This window comes from Lichenostomus cassidix, chromosome 4A, assembly GCF_008360975.1.
Source record: "Lichenostomus cassidix isolate B80296 chromosome 4A, HeHo_3.0, whole genome shotgun sequence".
Classification (NCBI taxonomy): domain Eukaryota; kingdom Metazoa; phylum Chordata; class Aves; order Passeriformes; family Meliphagidae; genus Lichenostomus; species Lichenostomus cassidix.
Window position 1 is genome coordinate 13,284,026 of NC_139485.1, and position 23,230 is coordinate 13,307,255.

The window sequence follows — 23,230 nt, forward strand, 5'->3', positions numbered from 1 at the left end:
TACCCTCCCTGAACCTTGTCCCCAGTGCCCACGTTTCAGGGGAGGGAACAGGGCAGGTTTTCCGGGGTGCTGTGGCCTCCCCATGCCTGGCAGCTTGGCACATCTGTGCTCTGAGCTCTCTGGGTCTGAGGAGCTGCTGTTTGTGCTGCAGTCAGAGGTGAGGGAACATTGTTGAAGCCTTGGGGACAGCGAGGCACATGGGCAGGCAGGCTCCTGCCATCTGGGAACTCTGTTCTTCCCCAGCACTGACACCATGCCTGGGTGGCAGGAGATGGAGCAATTCCCTGCCTTGACCAAACTTCCCCTGCCTGTGCAGAAGGCTCGGCCCCAGCTCCTCCTGGGAGCCTGAAACACACCTCAGACAGCACCTGAAATCCATCCTAATGAGCCCCCTCCAAACCTCACCTCTTCCCCCAGTGCTGCATTGCCAGCAGCGAAGCACAACCTCATCTGAAAGTGTAGAGAGAGTTTGGTATTTTAAGAGGGAAATGGAGAATACAAACCCAGCTGGTTGAGCTGTAACTGTGGGTCTGCATACACTGGAGAGGAGAGCATGGACATTCATGGAGTAAGGACCAAAACACCCCTTTCTAACCAAATGGAATGGAAAGGAAAATGAGGGAAAGCAAAATAAATGTAGTCTCCTGTGTGGTTCCTGTTAATGAGTTGTGGTTTTGCACTGCCAGCTTTGCCAGTGGTGGAGAGGTTCCATCCATGGACAATGGAGCCAAGGAGTGCTGAGCACCAAGCAAAGCCACCAGCATCTCCAGGCCAGCAGGATGAGCTCCTGACCCCATGCTCTTCCTCGTCAGCTGAAGATGAGAAAGATATCTATGGCTTCCTCCCTCCAAGGAGCAGTGACTGCAGTCCTGAGGATGAGGCTGGTTATGAGGTGATCCATGACAATTCCTTGCTCTCCCTGTGGGGATCCTTTCCCAGGAGAACCAGGAGGCACCGATCAAGATTCATCAGCCTCCCACAGGGACCTGCAGGGCACAGTGGGGATGCTACAGGCCATAATGAATTTTTCAGCAGCAGTGAAGTGTTGGCCTCTGATGAACATTCCCAGACAAATCCTGGGCACATCCTCAGGCACAAAAAACCAGATCTGGTGGGGCTGCTTGAGGCAGACCTGAGGAGAGCCCACAACACCCTGGACTGGGAGGAAGACGAGGTTAATGCCTTCTCTGTGTCTCCTGGGGGAGTGAAAACATGTCCTGGACAGCTGGTAAGTGTTTCACGTGGTGACTGTAGGTGCCTGTTCCCTGTGCCCATTCCCTGCTCCCTCGAGGTGCCTGGCTGGTGCTGAGGTTGGGATGGTCTGGCAGACACAGGTGTTTTTTCTTCTCTTTTACTCTAAACTCCCGCTTAAGGCTGGTGATGTGCAGTTCGAGCCTGGTCTGTGAAGTTGCCTTTGTATCCTTTAACAATTGATCTCACCACTCTGAGTGGTTTCTACCCAAATAGGAACTGGATTTCTGTTCACCTTGAGGCAGTGGCCAAGTGTGTCAAGGGGCTGAGGGCAGAATGTGTCCCCCAAGGCCCTGCAGGGAGGACAAGCCACCCTGGCTGGGGAATTGGCACTGGCTGTTTTCCTCTATGTTTGATCTGGGCATTGTGGGCTTTTCTCTTGGCTCCTCTCATGCCTGTGGATCCACAGGCTCCTGGCTCCCTCACTGCAGTGTCTGTGCTCCTTGTGCAATCTATCTGTCGTGTCCCAATAACATCTCTGTCCCCTCTTTGAGTCCCTGTGCTTACAAGAAACTCATGTGAGCATAGTGGCCCTCAAGACCTCTGGTTATTTTGGCTGCAGAGAGCTCCAGGCTCTGGAGCCCCTGGTGCAGAGCAGCCGTGGGGGCCAATGGAGCCATTGGAGCAGCCTTGTCCCCATGGCTGTTCTCCTGGTGCTTCCCACAGCTGCTGCTGCAAGGCAGGACCCTGGTGAGCTCATTGATGTCTACAGGAAAAAGGCAGAGGGTGAATTTCGGAGCTCAGCAAGAACTGCTGGATTTCACAGGGATTGTGTTTTCTGGTTCTTTTCAAGTCTTTTTCTGGTGTTTTGTGTCACTGTCTCAGGATCATAAACAGAACATGCGATTATTTATCCTGGGCACTGATTTAAAACCTTTCTCTACCCATAACTCAGCCCTCCCTTAGTGAAACCCATGGGGCTGAGGTCTGGGCTGGGGCTGCTGCCTCTTGTTTCTCAGGGCTTTGGAATTCTTCCCAGCAGCAGGAACAGGAGGCTGAGACAGCCCAGCACAGGGTGTGGGGACAGCCCAGTCCTCACCCTGCCTGCAGCCAGAATCTGCCCCTGAAAAACCTCTTCTACCTCTTCATTCCCTTTGGAGTGGGGAAGCACGTGGCTGCAGCTCAGCTCAGTGGCACAGGGCTGGGAGCAGGATCCCTCTCTGGGACAAGCCTGGCAGCCCCCACGGCTGCGGGGTGCGAAAAGAATTCGCTGTCACATAATGAGGCTTTGTGTGTGTGAGGGTTGGCATAAAGGGTTTTCTGAAGCTGCCTCAGAGCCTTTCCTGGCGTCCCCAAAGAAGGCTGGCAGTGGCACGTGGCTCACATCCAGCCTGGAAATACCCTGGGGTGAGGTGCCTGGGGGCACGGGATGGGCACGGAATGGGCACTTGGTGTCCCTGACCATGGAATGTGTCTCCTTGTCCATGCCTGAAGGAAATGGCATCTTTGGGCAATGGTTTTGACTGAACAGATGCCAAGAGAAGATGTGCCTGATGCTGGTTTGCTGTAAATCCTTCTGTGGTGTTCCTGACAGGGAAGACCAATGTGTCCCTGGCAGTGTCCACTGCTGCTCCCTGTCTGTTCCCTGAGCCCCCTCAGCTTTGCAGTGCTCTGCTCCTGGGGTGCCCACAAGACCAGCCTGGCTCTGGTGGGGTTTGACAGCAACCCCAGGATCTTGAGGGCAGCCAGAGAGGGTCTCTTGGCCACTGGTCTCTGCACTGTTGTGGAGCCAGGCAGTGGGTCATGGTGGCAATCCTCTGGAGACCCTGGAGTGTGACCAACTGGACACTGGTGGGCTTGCAAAAACCCTTGGGTCCTGTCACCTCCATGCTCCCACCTGCTCCAGGGCTGCATGCTTGGAGCCATCAGGGGTGGCTGTCAGGTCCCCAGCACCCAGGAGCTGTCAAGTCCCCATCGTGTATCCCAGTCCTGATGCCACATGACCAGTTCTGCAGAAGAAGCTGCACTGGACAGGGATTGCCTCTGGATTTGCATGTGGGAAACTTGGTTCATGAATGGCCCAACCCTCCACGAGGGAGATGAGGCTGGTGTGGATTCATGCCGGGGATTCATCTTGCAGACACCTGCCCTCACAAGGAGCCAGCACTGCACCTGACGAGATTCCTCTGTCCTGGAATTAATCCCAACCCTTGGCCAGAATTAGGGCTGGGATCCTCCCCAGACAACAGCTGTCACCAGAGCTATGTGCAAAAATACCCAAGTAGCTCAGATGCAGTTTATTAAATGGCATTTCATTGTGGCAGCCAGAGGAGGAGGTGTCCCTGCTGCCTGGGGTTGTTTTTTAGCTGCTGGGTGTGCTGTCAGTGCCAGGTACCAGGGCTGTGTGTGAGAAGGAGTGTGAGCTCACAGGAGTGCTGCCAGCTTGCCCCATGCCATGCTTGGGCGTTTTGCCACTGGACCCTCCCTGCTCCAGCTAATAATAAGAGCTGCTGCAATTCCTTGGGCTGCTCTGGTGCCTGCCTTGGGGGCAGGGGATTAGTGTCCCAGGATTAATGTCCCAGCCGGGCTCCAGCAGCTCAGTGCTATTCCCAGGGGAAGGAAAAACTGCCTGGTGAGCATTCTGCTTATGTCGCCTTTTGTACTTAAAAATGCAGCCTGATTTATATTTCTCGCTCTCACAAAGGCATCTTGAAGAGAACTGGAGTGCAGCAGCAGAAGGTTTTTGCTGGAGTTCTGTCCTGCAAGGGAGCCTCTGTAGACACTCACAGACAATAACTCTTGAATACAAATGGAGCTAAAATTGAATGGGAACACGGCTCTCAAAAAAATCTAAGTTTCTTTCTTGTATAACTTGGATATATTTGTTGTTTCTATATCTTGTCTATAGTATTTCAAAAATGTCACCTCAAAAATAAAATCACCTCAAAAATAAAATGTGATTTCAAAAATATCAGCTATGCTCTTCTAAATGCAATTAAATAGCCCCATGCTGAGCATAGCCCCAGGCTCCTGTTGAACTCCCCAAGCTTTCTGTCTCTGGGAATGGGTGCAGGATCACCCCCAGCTAGTGCAGCAGAGATTCCCCAAAACTATCATGGACTGATTTTTTTTCAGTGAAACTGGGAGGTTTTGCCAGCCTGTGTGGATTAGTCAGCTGCAAAGTTTGTTTGGCTTTTGTGTATGTGCTAAATCAGTCGGTGTTTGTGAATTCTCTCCCTGGTGTTTGCAAACTGGAGCATCCTGTGTGGGAAAATGCACAGACCTGTCTGTGCCAGGACCCCTCTGGGGACAGAGAATGCAGGAGGCTTCCTGCAGCCCTGGCTGAGGTCACAAACCTTTGGGTTGTCTCTGGGAGTCCACCAGTGTCACTGGTGTTGCTTCAGCAGGACACCAGGGCCACCAGCGCTGGGAGAGGGGACATCTGCTGCCCTTTGGCATTCACATCCCTCAGCTGGCTTCTTGTGGTCTGGCCGTGGTGGTGCCTCTTTGGTGGCAGCAGGGACATTTGGCCTCTTGGGCTGGAGCTGAGCACTGAGGTGTGAGCAGGGATGATCCTGCAGTGGAGCCCCAGCCCTGGGGAGCTCTGGGGTTCCATGGGGTGCTGGCCCTTCCCAGGCACAGCCTCGCAGCCCCTCACCCGGGGGCACACACTGGGATTCAGCCCCGTCCCTGGCCTCTCTGCCTCCCCGCTGCCACTCCCGGGGGCTGCAGGTTCCACATGTTCTCCCCCCAGTCCCTCTCTCAGCTCCCTCGTGGTGTCACAGCCCCAGCACCGCCAGCACCCGCCCCGTGTCCGGAGAAGAAAAGGGTCCCTGTTCCCGCTATGCTAATGGGGAAACGCCAGCTCGGCGGGAGCTGCGCCCTTCCCAGCCTCGGGAAATGCCTGTGCGCAGCGGCAAGTGGAAAATCCCCGTGTGCAGCCGGCTCGGGGCTCTGCTAGCCCAGGGTAGCCCCCTGCTCACACCCCTGCTCACACCCCACTGCTCCAGCCCGGGCATGCTACCAGCGGGACTTCTGTGGCTGTGGGGACACAACCTGGCCGCCACCAGGCTCAGTTGTCACTGATCCTGTGCGACAGCCGGGACAGCAATAGCTCATCAGTGCACAGAAATAGCTCTGGCCATGGGGACGTGGGATCCTCCAGGGAATGATCTGTTGTGGGAAGAGGCTGTACCTGTCCTCCGAAATACTGGCCCTGTCCCATGACTTTCGGAGAACGTGGGATGTGTGTGGCAGTGCTGGGGCTGGTTGGTGACATCCTGGTGGCTGTCCCAGCTCTGGGTGCTGTGGGCAGCAGTGGGAAGCTCCTAGTGAGTGTGTAAAGGGTGAAGTTTTCCTTAGAATCAGCCTCTTAAAATTAACTCAATTCCAAATGGGTTCTCACGTGGGTCTGAGTAGGATAGTGATACACACACATATATATATATTTATATATAGAATGAATGGACATTGCTTTTGCTTTTCCTGTAGCTGTCTACTGAGTGGGTACACTAGGAATTTTGGGAAGAGCCAAATGCAGGAGTGGGGTCTGTGTCCCTGCACTACTCAGCAAAAATACCCATTTGGTGTGCACAGCTCCTGTCACTTCCCCATGGATCCAGTCCCCAGGAGCTATTCCTGCCAAGGATAGTGTCCTGGCACGCTGAGGAAGGATCCAAGATGCAGCATTACTGGAATGCTTTTGGGATGACCGGGTAGGAAGAAGCTACACAAGTATGCAGAAACCGCTGTGGTTTGTCTCCCAGGCCTGGGAAGGAGACAGCCTGCTTCTATTTGTGCTAGCTTGGCTTTTTTGGCTTCTGGAGGAAGTGGGAGGAGGACCCGATGCCACTGGCGTGAGCAGGGGCTGGCAGGGGCAATTCTCTATGTCCTGGCAGGGTTATGGCTGAAGCAGCAGGGCTGTCCCCTGTCTGCAAGGGCTTGCCTGGTTGGGACAGGACAGAGCCATGTCCCCTGGCCTGTCCTGAGAGCCTGGTGTATGGATGGTCAGATGGATGGATGCAGATGGACAGACAGATGTACGGATGGTCGGATGTCTGTCTGCCCTCCAATGTGCTGCCTGTGCCAGCTGGAGCAGCGGGTGCCTGTCCTGCTCCAGAACAATGCACAGTGCTCAAGGCTGAGCCCCTGACGGGAGGAGAAGCCACCAAGCCTGGCAGTGCCACCCTCTCTGAAGGGACAGTCCCTCCTGTGAGAGCTGCCTTCAGTCCCAGCCCAGGCCCAGATGCCCCAGAACCTGAAGAAGCATTGAAGAATCTCCTTGGACTGCCCAGAATGTCAATGGCAGAGCCTTTCTCAGGACCCTGCAGTGGCAGTGCCCTTCCATGTCCTGGCTGTGGTGGTTCCCTGTCAGCCTCAGCCCTATGACTGTAGTGCCCAGTAAGCTGAATGGGGATGTCTGGCAGTGTGCAGTGCCCCAGCTGTCTTTGTCTCTGCAGGGAACTCTTTGCAAGTGCTTGGGGTAAAAACTGCAGCCCTGGAGGCAGCAGGGGGTGAGCTAAGGAGGGTGGGCTGATGGGCAGTGGCGCTGGGGGGCTTTAACTCCTGCGGGGGAAATCCTTGCTAGGAAAGGTGACCCTGGTGAGCAACGTGCCATGGAGGTGAGGCTGTCTTCCCAGCCCTGGGTTTTTAAAGGAGAAAAGGGATTGATGTACAAAGCCTGTGCTGTACCTTGGTGTCCCTAGCCCTACTGCACTGGCCCAGTAACACCAGTAACACCGGGGACAGGGCTAGGAGCTGCAGCTGGTGCCAAGGCCGGGAGCTGTGCCAGAGCCTGCAGAGGAATGAGTGAGGGGGAGATGGAAGGAGGCAGCTGGAGCTGGCGCCGGGACTGATGCTGCCTGTGAGCTGCTGCAGGGGCTACAGTGGGGCCGTGCTGGGCCAGGGCAGAGCTGTGCCTGTGCCACCAGGGCAGAGCTGTGCCTGTGCCACCAGGGCAGAGCTGTGCCTGTGCCACCAGGGCAGAGCTGCTGATCCAGGGCCCTGGGTGAGGGTCAGGTCTGCTGGATGCTGCAGCGCTGGCAGTGCCTTGTGCCATCCTCTTCAGGCAGATGCAGCTGCTCCAGCTCTGCTGTGCCATGGGCTTCTGTGCTTTTGTCCTTGCCTTATCCCCCTTTTCCTTATGCTTTGGGGCCCCAGCACCCCATCCTGGCCTGCCCTGTCTGACACGTGGCACTGGGCACAGCCAACTGACCCCAACTGCTGGGGGTTGAGGTACAGATGTGTCACATCCCAGGCAGAGCCCCTGTGCTCTGGGTTGTGTTCCCATCTGCAGGTCCTGTCAGAGTAGAAGTGACACCAGCCCAAGATGGGCAGTGGGCAGGAGTGATGTCACTGGAGAGTCTGACGCCAGTCCAGGGTGGGTGACAGCCACCGAGGGTCCTGTGGGAACAGGGCTGAGCCCAGGTGTCACTGCGGATCTGCTTGCCCTTGCTCCCTCTGAACTGCTGACACACATCACCATTTCGTGGGATGTTCTTACGTGCCTGCAAGAAGGATCCTGGCCCGGGGGGCTGTGAACGGGGGGCTGGCACGAATGTTTGTGAAGTGGCCTTTTATTGTTGCGCTTGTGAACAAACGATGTTTACAGAGGGCAGATAAGGAGCTGTGACTAGCTGGAGAGAACGTCTCAGCCACATTTGATGGCCGGTGGAGATTCCCGTGTGTTGTCCACGCTGTGGTCCCACCAACAGGCTGGCCCTGGGTGCTCCTGCTCTGTGATGAGGGTGTCTGCTGAGGCCAGCAGCCCCTGAGCACCCAGGGGTGGCACCATGGCTGGGTACACCTTGTCTCTCGCAGCCGGGAGCTGCCAGCCAGCTTGGGCAGGAGCGGAGTGACAATCTGAACGTCCAGAGTGTGGGTTTCCAATGTCCTACATGTGCATTTGACAGTCAAACTCCCCTTCCTCCAGCTCCGTCGTGCCTGTCACCCCTCTCCCCTTCCCACCGCCTGGGAACGGGAGCAGCTCGGTGCGCTCCAGGCAGGAAGGAAAGCCTGGAGCTGTTTAAAACTCGCAATCTTCAGGGAATTTCAATCGCGTCCGAGCCCGTTCCCAACCAACTGAATAACGGTGCAGGGTTTGAATGCTGGCCCTGCCTCCCGCTCCTCGCTCCGCCCCGGCCGCTCCTGGCCGCGCTGGGCTCAGCCCGGCTCCGCTCGCAGCGCTGCCATGGGGGTGCCGGGGGGGACTGTCCCCGCCAACGGGGACAAAGCCGCGGTCTAGGGGGGTCTGCCGCCCCCCCGCCCGCACATCATGCCATTGCTGGATTTCTTCTGGGCTTGCTTCAAAAGAGCCAAGGTAAGGCAGCGCTGCTCCGCGGTGTCCGTCCCTGACACTGTCCAGTTTCAGGAGAAGCCTCTGGAAGGGACACTGGGGAGGTGTCCCCGGTGGGGCTCGGCTTGCTCGCGGTGTCGATGTCCGCCCGTGCCCCACGTGTGTGTGAGAGGGTAATTTTGGCTGGGCCGTGTGTGGGTGTGCTGGTCGCTGTGCCCTAAGCTCGCCCGCTGCCCTTTACTGGGTCACCAGCTCCCGGCACTGGCAGCCCTGGGTGGACAGGGTGCTGTGCCCTGAGAGCGTGGCACTGGGCTGTGTATGTGTGTGTGTGTGCCCTCAGCCCCCCGAGGTGGTCAGCATGTGCCAAGAGGGTCCTGCTGTGCTCTCTTGGGTGATGTGGCTGGGCTGGGACATCCTTCTGAACCCAGAGCCTTGGGTCACCCCTGATGTAGCTGTGGGACCACAGCCGACCTGGAGGGCCAGGACAGCTGTGAGCAGGAGCTGTGACAAAGGAGCAGCAAGGCTGAAGGCCCCCAGTTTTTAATTTCCTGCAGCAGCAGTTCTCATGGCATGGCATCTGAGATTTTTCACTGGGGTTTAATTCTTCATCTGTCAGCTCAATGACTAGCGACTCTCCCTGCCTGCTCCTGATCACTGTTGGTTTATTGTGTCCCCAGCCTATGCAGTGTGGTGGGAGGTGAGCTGGGGAGATTGTCGAGGTATGGTTAGTGTGGATTTTGGGAGCTTCAGATTGGGAAAAGTGGTAAAATCCCTTTACAGTGCTGTACTGGGTGTCCAGGCTGTGCTGGGTGAGTGGATCTGCCGTGGTGAAATGGATGTGGAATGCACGCTGTCCCTCAGGCTTTCAGCGCAATGCTTAAAATAGTTGAGTCTAAAAATGACATTTGTGAAATTCATTGGTAACATTAGTGGCTGTCTTGTCCCTGCTGTCTCGTCCCCGCTGTCTCTGGAGAGCTTAGCTGTCCTCGTTAACCCTGCTGTCCCTGCACTGCCATCATACTGGTGGTGGCACAGAAATGGACACCAGGTCCTGCATTGCCACTGGCAGAGCTTGGGATGGCTCTAGCCAGACCCACACAGGCTCTGGTGCCCACAGGTTTCAGCCTCATTGGAAGCACCCGGCAGACCACTGCCTTCAGCCCATCTCTTTGGCCCAACGTGGGGTCTGGTGGCCCAGCTGGCCAGGGCACCACCCTCCTGGTTGCCTTCAGTGGACACCAGTGACCTCCTGTGGGGCTGAGGCTTCTGCTTCAGCCTGGCCCCTGTCTCCTCGCCATGCCAGTGCTGCTCAGCTGCTCACCACGAACAGGCGAGGAATTCTCACCTTCCTTGCTGAGGAATTTCTTGAAGAGGGAGAAACGTGCTGGGCTCTGTCTGTAGGATTAAAGCTTTCCCGGTTAAATGAGGTGGAGCTGTGGCTGGTGGAAGATTTCGTGGGAAAAGGAAGGTGTGGAAACAGACTGAGCAATGCCAAAGGATCCAGCAGAGCCAGGGGACCTCCCCTGTGGACATGGGCACTCTGTGAGGTCGCAGCGATGACTCCAGCCCTAGTGATGGCAGCCCTCGAGCAGGCACTGCTGCAGGAAGCACAACAGCAGGGACATGGTTAAGCCTGTCTTCCATGGGTCATCCTCAGCCCTGCTGCCCTGGCAGGAAGAGGAGTCCCGGGGGTCCGTGGGAAAGTCCAGCTCAGGAGCGTGGAGCATTCCTGCAGTGATCCCGCTGGCACTTCTGGCCTGTTTGTGGGGCTGTGGTGCTAGAAGGGCTTGTCTGCACCCAGAGAGAGGTTGGGGAGTGTTCTGGGCTCTGTGCTCAGCTCAGGACCAGGGAGTGGGGTCCTTCTGCTCCTCCACCTCTGCAAATTGCTGCTGTCTCCCAAGTGCTGCCGAGGTTCTGCGGCTGTGGATTCCATTTCTCTTGGCTTCCCTCAGGAGCTGGGGTGGTGGGTGCATGCTGGGCACACCGTGTTTGCCCAGTGCTCAGTGCCCTTGGGATTGGTGATGGTTTTAAAATCAGTGGGGCTGATGCCCTTGGGAGAAGCCTTAGCCAGGGCTGTGCTTGTCCTGGGAGCTGGAGCAGCATTGCTGGTCCCAGCTCCAGATCAACATTGCTGGTCTCAGGCCACCTCAGAAGAGAGGCTGGAGCAGGGACTGAGCCCAGGTGTGGGGGGTAACATTCCACAAATGTGAGAATCAAAATGATTTTAAAAAAAATTCTGTTTTGTTTTCTTTTTTTCCTTTCACAGAAATTCACGTTGCTAGAAGATAAAAAAGATGCAGGTAAGCTGCAGCAATAATTTTTGGGGCAAGAGTGTCCTTGCTGTGGGGCAGGCAGGGGTCACAGGAAAAGGAATATAGCCTTGCTGGGCTCTTCTGCCATCAGTGTAATTTTCTCCCCAAGCTGTTATTTTCACAGGGATGTAATTGTAAATGGGCCTTGGTTCCTTTTCAATTGGTATTGTTTTTGTGGTGAACAGCTTTGTGCTCAGCAGATAATCTCATGGGGAGCTCCAGAGCCTTGGCACTGCAGTGCCACGGGGAGGAAGGTCACCCCTGGCTCAGAGCCCCTCAGCTTTGTGTGACTGAAGTGTCTCACCTGTGACTGTGGGACAGGAGGGACTCGCAGTGCAGCTCCAGGCTGATCCATGGGGATTGTGTACAGCTGCTGCTGCTGCCCTGATCAAACCTCTGCCAAGGCGGGGGCAGAGGCTGGGGTTTGGGGTTGCCCTGCTGTGAGGGGCTTGTGGGTGCTGGGGAGGCTGGTGATGGTCTGTGGGAGGAAGAGGAGGAAGAGGAGCAGGAGGAGGAGGGAGGAGGGGGGTGTGTGTGCCAGTAGAGCCAGGAACTAGGGTTGGGGACAGAGCTGTGGCAGGGGGGTAGAGGAGCAGGGCTTCCCACACTGCTGGCTGGAGCCTTGGTGCCATGGAGAGGGAAACCCACCGTGCAGGGAGCCCATGGGATGTGCCTGGAGATCTCCAGGCAGCTCCCTGCCTGAAGGGTGATGCACTGAGGGCCTCTTGTTTTCATGCATGTAAGGGTTAGGTGAGCTCTGAGTGTGGCCGGCGAGAGCCCAGAGCACAGGAGAGCTCTGGGTAACAAAAGGTGCTTTGTGAGAGAGCCCCAGAGGTATCTTGGGTGGTCTCTGGCCCTTGCACGGGAGAGATTAGGAACATAAATGTCAAGAGCTTGTTAAAAAGAGTTAAAGAGCCCTGTGGAAGGGAAGGGGTGAGGAAGACTCCTATGGATCACACTGTGACTGGGATTTTGGGGCAAAGAACTTTATAGGTGTTTTTGCTTTGGTTAAAACTGCCTGTAGAATCCAGATCTCTCCTGGTGAAGGCTCAATGACACTCACATGACCCCAGCTGACACTGGCCTGTCACATGTCCCTGTCCTAGCTCTGGCTGCTGGAGTGATGCTGGGCAGCCGTGGGCTCTGGGGGCAGGAGGAGCAGGAGCCTCACGTCCTGAGCAGCTGCACAGTTTCTCACTGTGGGATTTGTCACCTGTGACTTGATGTGATGATGGGGCCATAGCAGCTCCTGGTGTCACTGTGACGCACAGCAGCACAATGCCTCACTTTCCCATGGGTTCTCCCTTTCCCATGGGTTACACTGGACAGAGAGCAAGTCTGCAGGGGATTTGTGCCCTCTGCTGGGATTTAAAAGCCTTGGGAAGGGGGCAGGGCTGGTGGCTGCTGTCCTCTTCACTCATTGTCCCCAGAAGGTGCTTGGACAAAGGGGGCATTCATGCCGTGGGCTTGGGGGACACTGTTCCCTTCTGTGATGATTTTCAGTCTCTTTGATGAGTGGCATGAGGATCTCAGCTCCTGACACGGTGCCATGAGGCAGGGTGGAGTTGGTTCTGGTTTATCACAGTAACTCTTGGCAAAATGTCTCTTCCATCAATTCCTGCCTCTGATTTTTCCCCTTCAGCGCTGCTGCTCTCCCCACACACCTGGCAAACTCCCTGAGCTGCTTTCCAGGCATGGACAGACCCATTCCCAGCCCCTCTTTGGAGCTGTGGTTGTGCTGCCACATCCCCTCCCCTGAACACTGGCTGGATGAGGTCACTGTGGCTTCCTCCTGCCATTGAAATACCTAGGTATGCCATGGCAGCTCCTGCAGCAGTGATGGTGGAAAACAACTTGGATTTCATCTGTCTTGGAGGTGATGTTTCAAGTGGAGTACATGGGGACTCCTGTGTCCCTACTCTCCATCCCTCCCTCTGCCCTGTGGCAAGACCCACTCTGGCCCACCCTGCAGTCCCCTTGGGCAGCACCCTCGGCTGGATGGGACACAAAGCCCCTGCACAGCCCCACACCAAACCACTGGAACAGTCCCAGCTGGGTCAGGTTTCCATGGATTTCCTAACCCTCTGCTTCCTCTCCAGCATTCACTTCCCGTGTATTGTTCTGGACTGAGCAGAAAGGAAAAGCTTGGAGAAGAAAAGAAAGGCTCACAGCCTGACCATGCACCTGAAAACTTCATCCTCAGGATAATTCCTACTAAAAGCAGTACCAGACCCCTCCAAAAGGGATTGGGAGGTGCTCTGCCCATGTCATGGAGCAGTGGCCCCTCTTGCTGTCAAGGGACAGGGACAGAGCTGGTGGCTCCTGCCAGCACAGCCAGACAGTGGTGACACTGCAGCGTTTCAGGGTGGGCTCCTGTGGCTGGATGTGGTGAACTAACAGGGAAAAGCAGCACGAGGGACTCGACTGAACTTTTGCCCCTGCATGAAATAATAAGGTTGTATTTACCCAGCATCTGGATTACTGAAAATAACCTGCTAAATTTAGCTGTTGTTGATGTGTTGTCACAGCTGAGCTGTTCTTCTCTCCTCACACAGAAATCTCCTGCACTGACTTGGTGGGTTTGTGGCCTGAGCATGAGGCTCCCGTTCCTCACCTGACCTGAGCCCATGCATGTGGTTCCCTGGGTCTAGGGGGAGAAACAGAGACTGGGATCTGGTTTTGTCCCTGTCTGAATGTGTTGGAAGGCAGAGGGACTGGGGGCTGGCAGGGGACTGTACTGGGATTTGTGGGTGTGCTGGGACTAGTGCTGCTGTGGTGTTCTGGGACCCATGGGGTCAGTGGAATGCTGGATGTGGCAGCAGGGACTTGTCCTGGGCACTTATGGAACTCGTTGAGAAACTGCTGTTCTTACATGGTGGAAAAGGCAGTCATGGGGTTGGGTGTGGGTCAGAGAGGTGGGAAGTAAAAAAGCTGAACCGAATGTGATTATTTGTGGTTTAGGTGGGACATGTGATGAGGGGATTCTGTGTTGCTCCTTCCTCTTCCTCTTCCCTGCCCTCCTGGGTTCAGGCTTGGCTGGTGAATCACCAGTTCTCATTCTTGCGCCCTTCCCCTCTGCCTGTAAAATTTGTGTAGCTCTGACCCCCTGATGACTGCTGCAGTGACAGAGCCCCCTCCCCCAGCTCAGCTCCTTCCTTCTGGGCTTTAATTCCAGGGCTGGAAGTTTTCCCATTTCCTGTAGCTAACAAAATACAGATTCCCCCCTCTGGACAGCAGGATCAGCTCACAGGTTGGGGGATTTTCTTTGAAGGCCAGAAAGGAAGAACCTGGGTTACAGGGAAGGTTTTTCCGTGTTTGTGAGCTGCAGAGCACATGGGAAGTGCAGAGAATGAACTGGCAAAAGGCTCCTTTAGCCACCTCATGCCCGGAGTGTCGCCAAGTTTTTCCCATGGCAGCAAGCAGCGATTGAGACTGACTGGAAAAAAACTGCAGGCAGGAAAGTACATTTCTATCTGCATCCTCGGGTAGTTTGCATGAGACTGAAAGGGTCAAGAGGGAAGTTCCTAGTGTGGGAAATTCCTAGTGGGGTCATTTCCCTGAAATTTAATGAGAAAATACACTGAAAACTGGTGGAAAGGTTTGGCTGTGCAATGGTTTTCCTTTGGTCAGAACTTTGACATGCAAACTGCCTTAACATGCACAGGAAGGTAATGTTTTCTGTGCCTGAAACAGAAGCTCTGTCCTTCTGGGTAGAAGCTGCTACAAAGGGAGCAGGCATGAGGCTGTGGGAGCCTCCTGGCGCTGTGTGCTGCTCACGGGAGTTTGTTTTCAAAGCCTGAGAGGTCAGATGGGGAAAAAAGCAGTGTGATGTGTTGGCAGGCCAGTCTGATCACGTTAATTCCTTCTCCTCTTAATGAAGAGCCCCTGAGCCGTGCCCGGCGCGTCCGCAGGGCTTTGAACACCCGCTCGCCCCCGCGAACGGAGGCGGGAGGAGCGCGGGACCGGCGCGGTGCGGCACCGGAGCGGGAGTGACTCAGTTTTGGGAGGATGCAGGTGGACCGCGTGGCTCAGCATCAGCTTCACCTTGGCCCCTGCTGATGCCTGACCCCGGGGGAAGGGGCTGAACGGGGCTCCATCCCGGGGATGCCGAGGGACCCGGCGCGGGGAGCGGGGCCGCCAGGCGGGAGCGTCCCCCGGGGCGAGCGGCTTCCTCGGCCGGAGGCGCGGCCGGGGGCGCGGGGAACGGGCGGAAGGGGAGCGGTCGTTCCCCGGGAGCGGCCCCGGTGCCGTGCCGGCATCCCGGCGGGGGAGGAGCCGGCGCTCTCGCCCGTCCCGCAGGAGCGCAGCGATGGGTCGCCGGGCCGGGGTCGCGGCTCCGCGGCGGAGCTCCGGGCGCTCGCTGGGGCTGCGGCTCCGCCGTGCTGCGGCCGCGGCTCCGTGCGGGGGAGGACGGCGCGGGCGGGCAGGTGAGTGCGGGGCCAGGGCTGCGGAGGGTCCGGGGCTGCGAGGGGCGAGCCCCGTGCGGGGCAGCGCCGACAGAGAGGACGTCGCGTTTGCTGCGCAGCGAGGAGAGGGACAGGCGGCTGGCGCAGGGTGGGCTCCGTGCGGTGGATGCAGAGGGCAGAGTGCGGGCAGGGGACGTGGCTGAGGGGCTCGGGCTCTGCTTTCCTTCCAAACCCGAGCAATTTTGGTGGTGTTCTGGCCCGTGCCCGGCTGTCTGTCGTGTCTGAGTGGTGCCGGTCCCATAGCCAAGTGGGGACTGTCCTGAGCTGACTGGTAAAGCAGATCACCCGCCCGAGGGTCTGTCAGGTGAAAAGAACTTCCACTTTTCATCCAAAAAAAGAACATTATTTTGTATTTGATAATGTTTTAATGATGCTCATATCAGTCACCTTGTCAAGGCTGTGAAAATGCTTAAGGAGCTTTTGTTCGTTTGGAACTCTAGCGCTAAACCTGGGTTGATGTGGCTTGTAAAGATGCTTGTGATAACAGGGTGTTGGTAATGAACTTGAAAGCCATTTATTTTGGGTTGTGTGAAGGAGGAACTGCTGCTGGCTGGTTTCTCCATCAGCTGTGATGCTCAGTGAACAATTCCACCTCATACCTGCCCCAAGACTCATGTTGGAGGCTCGTTCCTTCTGCTGATAAATGATCCCTTTAGGAATGGCCCAAAACACACTGGGTGGGCAGGGGTTATTCCTAAGGGGTGAGAAGATCAGCTTAGTTTGTTGTAGGTGAGGGGGAAGTGGAGTTTTCTGCAGAGCTTCCGCTGCCAAACCCCGTGCCAGTGACATTGCCTGGCTCAGTGCTGGCACATGGGGCGAGTTGTAGCCAGGGGCTGTTGGCCCCACAGATCAGGGGACAGAGGTGGCAGGAGGTTGTTTTGGGATCATCCCCATGAGAGCAGGGAGCACACAGCTCCTCTCAGGGGTCTCCCGGAATGTCTGTGGTTGCTCCCAGGAGCCAGTTATGCCAGGAAGATTTTCAAGAGATTGCTCAGCATCCTGTCTCTTTTCACATGCGCTGGTAACCTCATGTGTGCTTCCAAAGATGGATCAGAACGGAAAACCACGTTCTTAGACTTGCAAAGTGCCACCCTTATTGTTGGGACCACAGACCGCTGGGTTTGCCACATGCCCCCCGAGCAGCCCTGCAGCACCAAGCCCCTTGTGCCCCTGATCACAGGCACGATGCCTTTGTCTCTGCCTATTGCAGGCAGAGTGTGGGCTGGGGACCAGGATCCTCACCCTCCCCTCGGTGGGACTGCCTGGAGGCAGGACCAGCAGCAGTAATCCCCCCACCGCCGATCTGACTCGGGTGGGTGAGGCAGGAACGGCTGGATAATGGAGCTGGTTGCTCATCACTCGCCAGCATTTTGCCTTCCAGGAGCTGGGGGCTTTCTGCTCTGCTTCAGCAGTGGCCACATAATCCAGATTCCTCGGATAAATTCCTGCTGTTTCTCCGAGATCTGTGGCTGCTGTTTTAATTGCCCGGAGCTCCGAGCCAGACACAGGACCCTTGTTGCACAAACCCAGCTCCCATGAATGATGCTGTTGTGTGTGTCTCTGAGCTTCTCTTTTCCTCCCTCTCACCCTCCTCCCTTGGAAGCTGGGGAATTCAGCACTGGTGAGATCCTGCCTGCTGTACTCATGCAGCTGCCGACACGGCTCCAGCTGCCATTTCGGGTGTGCCAGTCGACCTCTTTCCTCTGATTTTCCTCTCATGAAGGATATTGAAGCCATCCTCCTCCTCTTGGCTGAAGCTGGTTTGTTCACTTCCCGCTGGTGTGAGACTCAATGCCGAAGCTTCCCTGTGGTCCTGGAAGCTCCAGGTGAATGGCACAGAGGTGGTTTCTGGGCTCTCTGTGCTGCAGATTCACTGTTTGCATGGGTGTTGGGGATGCCCTGTGAGATTTGCTGAACACCCACATGTTGGAAGGGCTGTAGTGGCAGCAGTGGCAGCACCTTGGTGCTGCTTTTAGGGCTGAGGATTGGGAAAAGCCAGCAATTGTCCTGAACTAGGGTGGCTGGACAGTCATAAATGGGGCACCCTATGGTGGGCAAGGGTGCCAGTACAGGCTGGGCCAGCTCTGCCAGGGGGTGACACCCTTCACGTGAAAATAACACGAGTTTCTCCTGTTGTCCATCCACAGCAGTGGAAAAGTAGGAGCCAGGGATGATGCATTAGCAGAGCAGGAGTCCCCTGGCAGCTGCGTGTGACACATGTGACCCAGACCCCATCAGCCTTGGGTGCCTTTCAGGGCCCTGTTTGTATTTATCTACCTGAGAGAAAACTGTAACCTTTTTTCCTGCTCTGTTTATTTTGGTTGTTGGAAAAGAGCAGCAGTGAAATGGCCGTGGTGCAGTGATGCAGGATGTGTCTGCCGGGGGTGCGTGGGTTCCCTTTCTGCTGGGGCTCTCAGCTGGAGCGACGGTGCTTTTCCCGCGGATCCGGAGTAGTTTTTTGTCCCCTTTTTACGCCGTTTCCATGACTCCTCCAGGAGGTTTCCCGTGCCGGGGGCAGCAGAGGGCGCCGTGTCCCGCGGGGCCGTGGGATGGTCACTCGTGGGGAGCCCCGGGAGCTGCGGCCACCCCGCTCTGCCCCCGCCGCAGCCTCTTTCCAGCTCAGCGTCTCCGCGAGATTTCCTGCTCTCTGCCCCAACACCCTCCCTGTTCCTGCTTCGTGCAAGGAACGAGCGGAAAAGTGCTTGAAACCTCCGAGCCCGGCGCTTTTCCAGTGGTTGTCACCGTGCTGGGAGCACCCGGGTAAAACAACCAGCCCGGATATCCCGGGGTGATGGCTTGGGGGTCGCTGAGCACCCCAAGGGTCTGGACCCCTTGTGTTTCCACAGCCTCTGTCCCTTTTTGTCCCCTCCCCATGAACCGGAGAGCTGGACTCTGGAGGGGTTGGGACTCGTGGGGGTCAAGGCTCGGTGGGGTCCTGACACCCACATCCCCCTGACCCCTTCTCTGCCCGCAGGCGCTCACAGCCCTTCACTCCTCGCTTAAGTGACCTTCCAGTGATCCCCCCAGATCAACAGCTGCTCCCTTCGCTGGGGCTGACCCTGGGGGAACACCGGCTGCCTGCTGTCACCCCTCTGCCACCCCCTGCCCGCCTCTGGGCTCCAGCTGCTGAGCGGCTCTCACGCACAAAGCTGCGGGAGGACTTTGTAGCCAACAAGGGCTGCATTGAGCAGCCTGTGCTGGAGCCCCTTCCCTCCGTGGTGAGGGCCAGGGCAGGGGGGCTGCGGCAGGGCAGAGGCAGGAGGGAGGTTGGTGGGAGGAGAGTCAGGAGCTTGGGAAGGAAGGAAGGAGATGTGCCTCTCAGACTATGAAAACAATGAGGAAAAATCCTGTTTTTTAACTTGATTCTCCCGTGTTGGGAGCTTGGGCATCCCTCCAAGCAGTGATTTCCAGAGGAAAGCTGGTTTCTGGCATCTCTGCAATGTACCTGGTCTCTCTCCTGCTTTTCTGGTCATCCCACCCCAGCTCACTGCCTGCCTCTCCTTGCTCTGTGTCTGTACCTGGTGTTTCCCTCAGGCCTCCTGCCCAAAGTCCTGTTGACTCCATCCCACCCTCTGCCTCCTCTGCCTCTCCCTCCACATTCAGGCTGGTGCTTCTTCACCGCCAGGTCTTTCACCTCTCATTGCTCACAAAAACTTCCTCCTTCAAGTCCACTTTAAACACTGTTTTTCCCTCTTAGCCCTTTATTCTGAACCCCATTTCCCCTCTTCTCCCTCACCCTCTTGCAAATCACCTGTTGCTTCTCCCCTCTGGTGTGAAAGGAGTCTGATCCACAGCCAGGTTGTGAGGCTTGTTTGCCATGAAGAAGGTCCTCCTCACCCTGTGATGTTGGAATGGTAACCTACAGAGCAGTGCCAGAGGGATTTTTGGGGACATGAGTCCCTGAGAGCAGCCCTGCTGCTCCTCTCAATGCCTCGCTGTGGCTTTCACCCCAGCTGTTCCATCCACTGGGTCTGACGGACAGGGAGAGCTGAGGACAGCCAGGTGTCTGTCCAGAAATCGTCCTGGGGCGCCTCTTTGTGGGGGAACAGCCTGAAGGATCCCCATGGTGCTCAGCCCTTCAGGGAGGTGGCAGCTGTTGGTGTCCCTGTCCCCAGCCCACGGCCAAGCCAGGCCCTGCAGTTGCTGCTGCCGGTCTGGGAGCAGAGGGAGGGGGCTGGCTGAGCTGGAGGGTGACAGGGGCCTCGGGCAGTGTGGGACATAGACGGAGTTTGGGGTTGTGCTGGGTTTCACATGTGTCACAGAATCACACAATGGTTTGGGTAGGAAGGGACCTTTAAGTTAATCTCATTCCAACCTCTGCCATAGAGGGACATCTTCCACTATCCCAAGCTGATCCAAGCTCCGTCCAGCCTGGCCTTGGACACTTCCAGGGATGGGACAGCTACAGCTTCTGTGGGCACCCTGTGCCAGGGCCTCACCACCCTCACAGGGAAAATTTTCACCCAAATATCCCACCTAAACCTTCTTTTTCTGTGAGAAGCAATTCCTCCTTGTCCTGTCCCTCCATGCCTTGTCCCAAGTCCCTCTCCAGCTCTCCTGGAGCCCCTTTAGGCACTGGCAGGAGCTCTGAGCTCTCCTTGGAGCTTTCTCCTCTCCAGCTGCACAACCCCAGCTCTCCCAGCCTGGCTCCACGGCAGAGAGGCTCCAGCCCTCGGAGAGTCTCCATGTCCCTCCTCTGCCGCGACAGCTCCTTCCCCGATGGGGCAGCGGCCGATGTGGCACCAGGCAGCCCCCGCACGTCCAGCCCCAGCCGGGGGCTGCGGTCCCGGGGCGGTTCGGGGGACACTGGCGGGTCCCGGGGCGGGCGGTGCCGGGGCTGGGGAGGCGGATCCCGGGGCTGATCCCGGCGGTCGGGGGCTGATCCTGGGGCTGGGGGTGGATCCTGGGCGGATCCCGGGCGGCACAGCCCCGCACCTGCCGCGGCCGCGCTCACACCGACAACAGCCGCGGCGTCGGCTGGCACTGCCCGAGCCCGCCCGCTGTCCGCGGCGGCCCGGGCACCGGGAGTCCCCCTCTGCACCCTCCATCGGACCCCACTCTCCTCCCGCTCCCTCGACAGGTCCCCCGAGAGCGCGGCATAGCCTGGAGGTAAATCGGGAACCTGCGACTGGGTGCGGCGTGTGAGAGGAGAGGAGGAGGTGGGTTTTGGGAGAGAGCATCCAGCAATCTGCTAAACCTCCTGGCTCTGCTCCTTGGCTCGGGCTGGGCTGTGCTCTGATTGTTGCACACGCATGGCAGAATCCTCTCCTGAAATCACTTACAGCTTTATGTGTAATGGAGTGAGTAGACAGGAGATGATGGAGAGATACAGTGGCCCCAGGCTGTGCCAGGGGAGGTTTAGTTGGATAGTAGGAACAATTTCTTCCCTGAAAGGACTGTCCAGCCCTGGCACAGGCTGCCCAAGATGATAGAGTCACTGTCTCTGGGGTGATTTAACAGCTGTGTGACTGTGGCACCTGGGGACATGGGTCAGTGGTGGCCTTGGCAATGCCAGGGGAGCAGTTTGGCTTGGTGGTCTCAGTGGGCTTTTCTAACCTGACTGATTCTGTGATTCACTTGTGGCTCCAGAGAACACTGCTCAGCCCTGCTGCCTCCAGCAGCACCAGAATGCCACCAGGTGGGATGTGATGTGTGTTCTCTGGCACTGGTGTGTGTGTGTGTATGGACATGGTGCCTGTACGAGGTGGCTGTTGCTGCAGGCAGGGAGGATGAGAAGCTTGGAGCTGGTGCACAGCTCCTGACAGTCTCGTGCAGTAACTGGATCCCCTCTGTCATTCCCGGGCTGGGTCATGCAGTGTGTGGGGCAAGGATCTGCTGTTGTTGTTGGAACGGCTGGGTTCAGATTTGGCATGTTCAGCCCTCAGCTCTGCCGTGCTGATCCATGTGCTGCTGGCAGGGATCAGGAGGGATGTGGGCTTTGAGCCACCTGGCTTTTCCCAGGGCTCCTCACCTCCTCTACCTGGGATTAGTGATGACTAACCTGGTGTCTGGGAAAACACGGATTTGCCACCTGATTCAGAGAGTCAGTGAGTTCTTGGAAAAACCATGCTGAGGTCAGGAGACTCCAAGCCCTCTCACTGCAGTGGGGAGGCTGGACTCTATGTCCTGGCTCTCAGTGCCATGGGCACATGCTTCCAGCAGATTGACTCCTTTGGAGCCCTTTGTTGCTGGTAGGGACAGACGAGTTTGCCGTGTGTGTGTCATTCGTCACATTGTGACTCAGCTCTGCTCTGGAAAAGCGTGCTGCCAAGGTGAGAGGCTGCTTCCTCAGGCACTGTTTGATCGTGCCGAGCTCAAACACCAGCTCTTTGTGCATTTGGATTTGTGGTTTTTGTTCTGGAACGCTCTGTGTGTCGAGGGCAGCAGAGCCTCTTCTACTTAAAGACCTTTGTACAGTCCCAGGGTGTTGGAGTACCTGTCGTGAGTTATTGGCAGAAATCCACGCTCTTTTCCACTTGCATACGTGAACTCTTATCAAAGGCTGTGCCTTTTGCTGTTTGCATTCTCACCAAAGCCAAGCAGGGTGTGCAGCCACCCCTCACCACTCTTGGCACGCGTGTGCCAACAGGAGCAGGGGCCACGGATCAGCTCGGATGCTATCTGTCTCCCTCCATTCTTGCAGGGGAAATATCAGCTCCCACCCTTATCCTGAAAGCTTGTCAATATTTTCTGTATGTGGCAAAACATGAAGTCCCAGCGCAGAGCAAGTATCAAAGCTGCTTCTGAGGGGCAGCTCACGTTCATGCCATGTGCTCGCACTTCCTCCAAGAAATCCTTTTCTGATAAAAGACTGCATAAATCCAGCCGTGCTTCCGTTGAGCATTCCTTGTCTGCATTGCCTCCAGTGCCCAAACCCCAGTGTGTTCACAGGACAGGCTGCCAGAGGTTCAATTTCATAAGAGAACAAAATGTGGTTGTGCCCAAGGGCACGTCAGTACTTCCCTTTGGTTTTGTACTAATTTCAAAAAGATTTGAAGGTTCTCAAAGTCAATTGAAGTGAGTGGGGAACGAAAGGTCGCCCTTTCCCCGAGGGCATGCTGAGGTTGCTGCGTGACTTTGGGCAGAAGGACCAAGCTGGGAAGTTGGCTGGCACTGAGGGGTGTGGGCAGTGCCAAATCACCACCAGTAGAGAGAAGAACCAAGTCTCCTTCTTTCAACTGATCACCCCATGAAAAACCTGAGACAGTTTGCCTCTTGCAGGGGTTTGGGATTTGCCTTTGTGCTCGGTGTGGCTTTGGAAGAACTTTCGCGTTTGGTGTCTGTGGGAGTTTAATCCCCAAATTTAGGCAGTGTGCTGGCAGCGGGTCTCTTGGGCAGGGAATGCCTTTGGAATAATGCATGGGAAACTGGAGGGGTCCTATGGTGTGGTGGGACTCCTGCCCTGTGCCAGGGCTCATCTCCCTGGCCCAGCAGAGCATCCCCTAACATGGGGTTTCCTTCCCTCCCCATAGCAGAGATGTTGCTCCATCCCTCTGCCCATTGGATTTGGTAACAAGGATTGCCAGAGCCCAGGGATGAAAGCTGGGCTGGTTTTGTGCACATGAAAAGCTTTGGAAGTGGCGTGAGGACTGTAAAAGCTGGGATGCCTTTGCTGCTGCCCATCTTCCCATCCCATGCCATGCCCATGCCAGTCCTGCCACAGCAGCACTGCTACTCCAAGGCAAGAGGAGCCGCAGGAAGTAGGAGCTCCCCAAACCATGTCCCAGGTGACCTTAGCATGGGAATGTCTTCCTAGAAGTTGGGGTTTCTTGTTTCTCAACTTCCCTTCTTGCACATGCTGTTCCAGCCCTTCTGAGACGTGTGACAGAGGTATTCAGCGGAATTTAGTGCTGGAGGAAAGCTGTGCTGGAAAGCGGCCGGAGCCTCCAGGGGCTGGTGGCCAGGGCAGAGGAGCACCTGTGAACCTTTGAGCAGAGCTCCGGAGGGGACCGGCAGCAGCGGCACAT

At 56.6% G+C, this 23,230-nt stretch overlaps 1 protein-coding gene across 5 annotated transcripts in view; it reads left to right on the forward strand.

The window, feature by feature from the left end:
• Window positions 1-730: 730 nt before the first annotated feature.
• Window positions 731-23,230, forward strand: part of STARD8 (StAR related lipid transfer domain containing 8) — a 49,219-nt gene continuing 26,719 nt past the window's right edge. Inside the window, exons 1-2 of one of the 5 annotated variants that reach the window (XM_085060614.1) lie at window positions 731-1,228; window positions 10,752-10,785. Coding sequence is in view for 2 of the 5 variants with exons in the window: in XM_085060615.1 (XP_084916741.1) it covers window positions 15,107-15,224 (118 nt within the window). In the remaining 3 variants the exon portion in view is untranslated. Of the gene's footprint in view, window positions 1,229-8,319; window positions 8,510-10,751; window positions 10,786-15,079; window positions 15,225-20,182; window positions 20,423-23,230 lie in introns of those variants that run through there. The other 4 variants (XM_085060616.1, XM_085060615.1, XM_085060620.1 and 1 more) reach the window with 4 other exon arrangements.